A 2,614-nucleotide genomic window follows, 5' to 3' on the forward strand; every position below is an offset into this window, starting at 1 on the left:
CTTCTTGCCTGCCTGCTTGCTTGCCCAGTCACCCGCCCGCATGCCAACCTTCTTGCCTGCCTGCTTGCTTGCCCAGTCACCCGCCCACATGCCAACCTTCCTGCCTGCCTCCTTGCTTGCCAAGTCACGCGCCCGCATGCCAACCTTCTTGCCTGCCTACTTGCTTGCCCAGTCACCCGCCCGCATGCCAACCTTCTTGCTTGCCCAGTCACCCGCCCGCATGCTAACCTTCTTGCCTGCCTGCCTGCTTGCTTGCCCAGTTACCCGCCCGCATGCCAACCTTCTTGCCTGCCTGCCTGCTTGCTTGCCCAGTCACCCGCCCGCATGCCAACCTTTTTGCCTGCCTGCTTGCTTGCCCAGTCACCCGCCCGCATGCTAACCTTCTTGCCTGCCTGCTTGCTTGCCCAGTCACCCGCCCGCATGCCAACCTTCTTTCCTGCCTGCTTGCCTGCCCAGTCACCCGCCCGCATGCCAACCTTCTTGCCTGCCTGCCTGCTTGCTTGCCAGTCACCCGCCCGCATGCCAACCTTCTTGCCTGCCTGCCTGCTTGCTTGCCAGTTACCCGCCCGCATGCCAACCTTCTTGCCTGCCTGCTTGCTTGCCCAGTCACCCGCCCGCATGCCAACCTTCTTGCCTGCCTGCTTGCTTGCCCAGTCACCCGCCCGCATGCCAACCTTCTTGCCTGCCTGCTTGCTTGCCCAGTCACCCGCCCGCATGCCAACCTTCTTGCCTGCCTGCTTGCTTGCCCAGTCACCCGCCCGCATGCCAACCTTCTTGCCTGCCTGCTTGCCTGCCCAGTCACCCGCCCGCATGCCAACCTTCTTGCCTGCCTGCTTGCCTGCCCAGTGACCCGCCCGCATGCCAACCTTCTTGCCTGCCTGCTTGCCTGCCCAGTTACCCGCCCGCATGCCAACCTTCTTGCCTGCCTGCTTTCTTGCCCCGTCACCCGCCCGCATGCCAACCTTCTTGCCTGCCTGCTTGCCTGCCAAGTCACCCGCCCGCATGCCAACCTTCTTGCCTGCCTGCTTGCCTGCCCAGTCACCCGCCCGCATGCCAACCTTCTTGCCTGCCTGCTTGCCTGTCCAGTCACCCGCCCGCATGCCAACCTTCTTGCCTGCCTACCTGATTGTGCAAACTCCCGCCCGCATGCCAACCTTCTTGCCTGCCTACCTGATTGTGCAAACTCCCGCCCGCGGGCCTTACTACCTTGTTCCTGCCTACCTGCATGTCCCATTGCTAGCCCAGTCTGCCTTCTTTTTTAATGTTACACTTCAATCACAATACTGCTCTGGGATATATAATCCTGCAAAGAGATCACTTTTCTTTTATTTGACAACAAGGAACTCCGTTATGTGTTTGAGTGGTGTGTAAAGCGGGAGAAAAGTGACTGCATGCCGCGACAGCGACATCATTAACATCGCCACATGTAATCAACGTCACCGTACGGCGTACAAGTAGTGGAACTCTTCCTCGGCCACACCACTCGAGCGGCCATTAGGACATTCCACTGTTACATGTTGCATGCTCGCGCGCCATGACGTCACATTACCACGAGATCTGCTCTCGTTCACGTGTACGAGATCTCAGCGGCCTCACTTTGTAACCCTCCGCCCTCCTACACCGAGGTCCCGTCACACCCGGTCCTCCGCCGTGGATCTCACTGCAGAGCCGTCATAAATTGATTCATGACCGGCATTATGAAGATAGCGAGGCATTCAAAGACAAATTAAACAAAGGTGTAGGTTCTTCAGAACAGTGCTTGAAAGTGGGGCGTTTTCCCTTTCATCTCTTATAAGTGATGGTCCAGAAACCTAACATGTTTCAGTTGTAATGTTTGGATGTAAGCTTATTTTGATGTCAAGGGAAAAAAAAGGTGTATCAGTAATTATTTGGATATTGAAGCTTATACATGTATTAATTTGGATATTAAAGATTATACAAGGTACATGCATGACCATGAAACACCATACTGTGCTTTGTAACCAAATATTGTCTAAACTATAGCTAACATTTGAAGAATGCTATGACCACAGTTAACCAATCTACCGATATTTGTAAAATATTTTAATTATACCCAACAAATTCGTAATACTGATTTCAGCTAGCCAATTTGCCAAATCTTTCGACAACTATAGTTAACCAATTTACAAAATCCTTTGCCTATAGCTGACAAATTCGCAAAGGCTGTTGATTATAGCTGACGAGTTTGCAAAATGCTGACTAGAGATAAAAAAAATTGCAAACGCTTTTGACTATCGCTAACCAGTTTGTAAAATACGATTGCCATAATTAACCGTTGTTTAGAACGTCATAATTACAAGTGACACTATTGACAATATAACAGTGAGAATACCAATAGCAATATGTTTGAAACACGATGATCATTCTGAAAATAAACCAGACGAAAGTGAGAAACTATCAAAAATAAATTTCGTTATGTTTGAACACTGGGTTGAGAGAACATGTTTACATACCAAACAACAAACAAACACACCTCAACGTCTGTGTCAATTATTCAATGCTGTCGTTAGTAGAAACAGATCGGTACACCTGAGCGTGTTTACCAATTTTTAAATTATTGCAGTCAAGGCCGATAATCGGTTTAGAACGACTT

General features: G+C 50.7%; 1 protein-coding gene across 1 annotated transcript; it reads right to left on the reverse strand.

The window, feature by feature from the left end:
- Window positions 1-260: 260 nt before the first annotated feature.
- LOC121372217 (transcription elongation factor SPT6 homolog) lies at window positions 261-1,100 on the reverse strand. Its single transcript, XM_041498502.1, has one exon. It carries the CDS (start codon window positions 1,098-1,100, stop codon window positions 261-263), a length of 840 nt encoding a protein of 279 aa, XP_041354436.1.
- Between the last annotated feature and the right edge of the window lie 1,514 nt (window positions 1,101-2,614).

The sequence above is a fragment of the Gigantopelta aegis genome, chromosome 4, assembly GCF_016097555.1.
Source record: "Gigantopelta aegis isolate Gae_Host chromosome 4, Gae_host_genome, whole genome shotgun sequence".
NCBI lineage: Eukaryota > Metazoa > Mollusca > Gastropoda > Neomphalida > Peltospiridae > Gigantopelta > Gigantopelta aegis.

Excerpts from the sequence above, each read along its gene's own strand:
- LOC121372217 (XM_041498502.1), bottom strand. The coding sequence starts at position 1,100 with ATGCGGGCGGGTGACTGGACAGGCAAGCAGGCAGGCAAGAAGGTTGGC.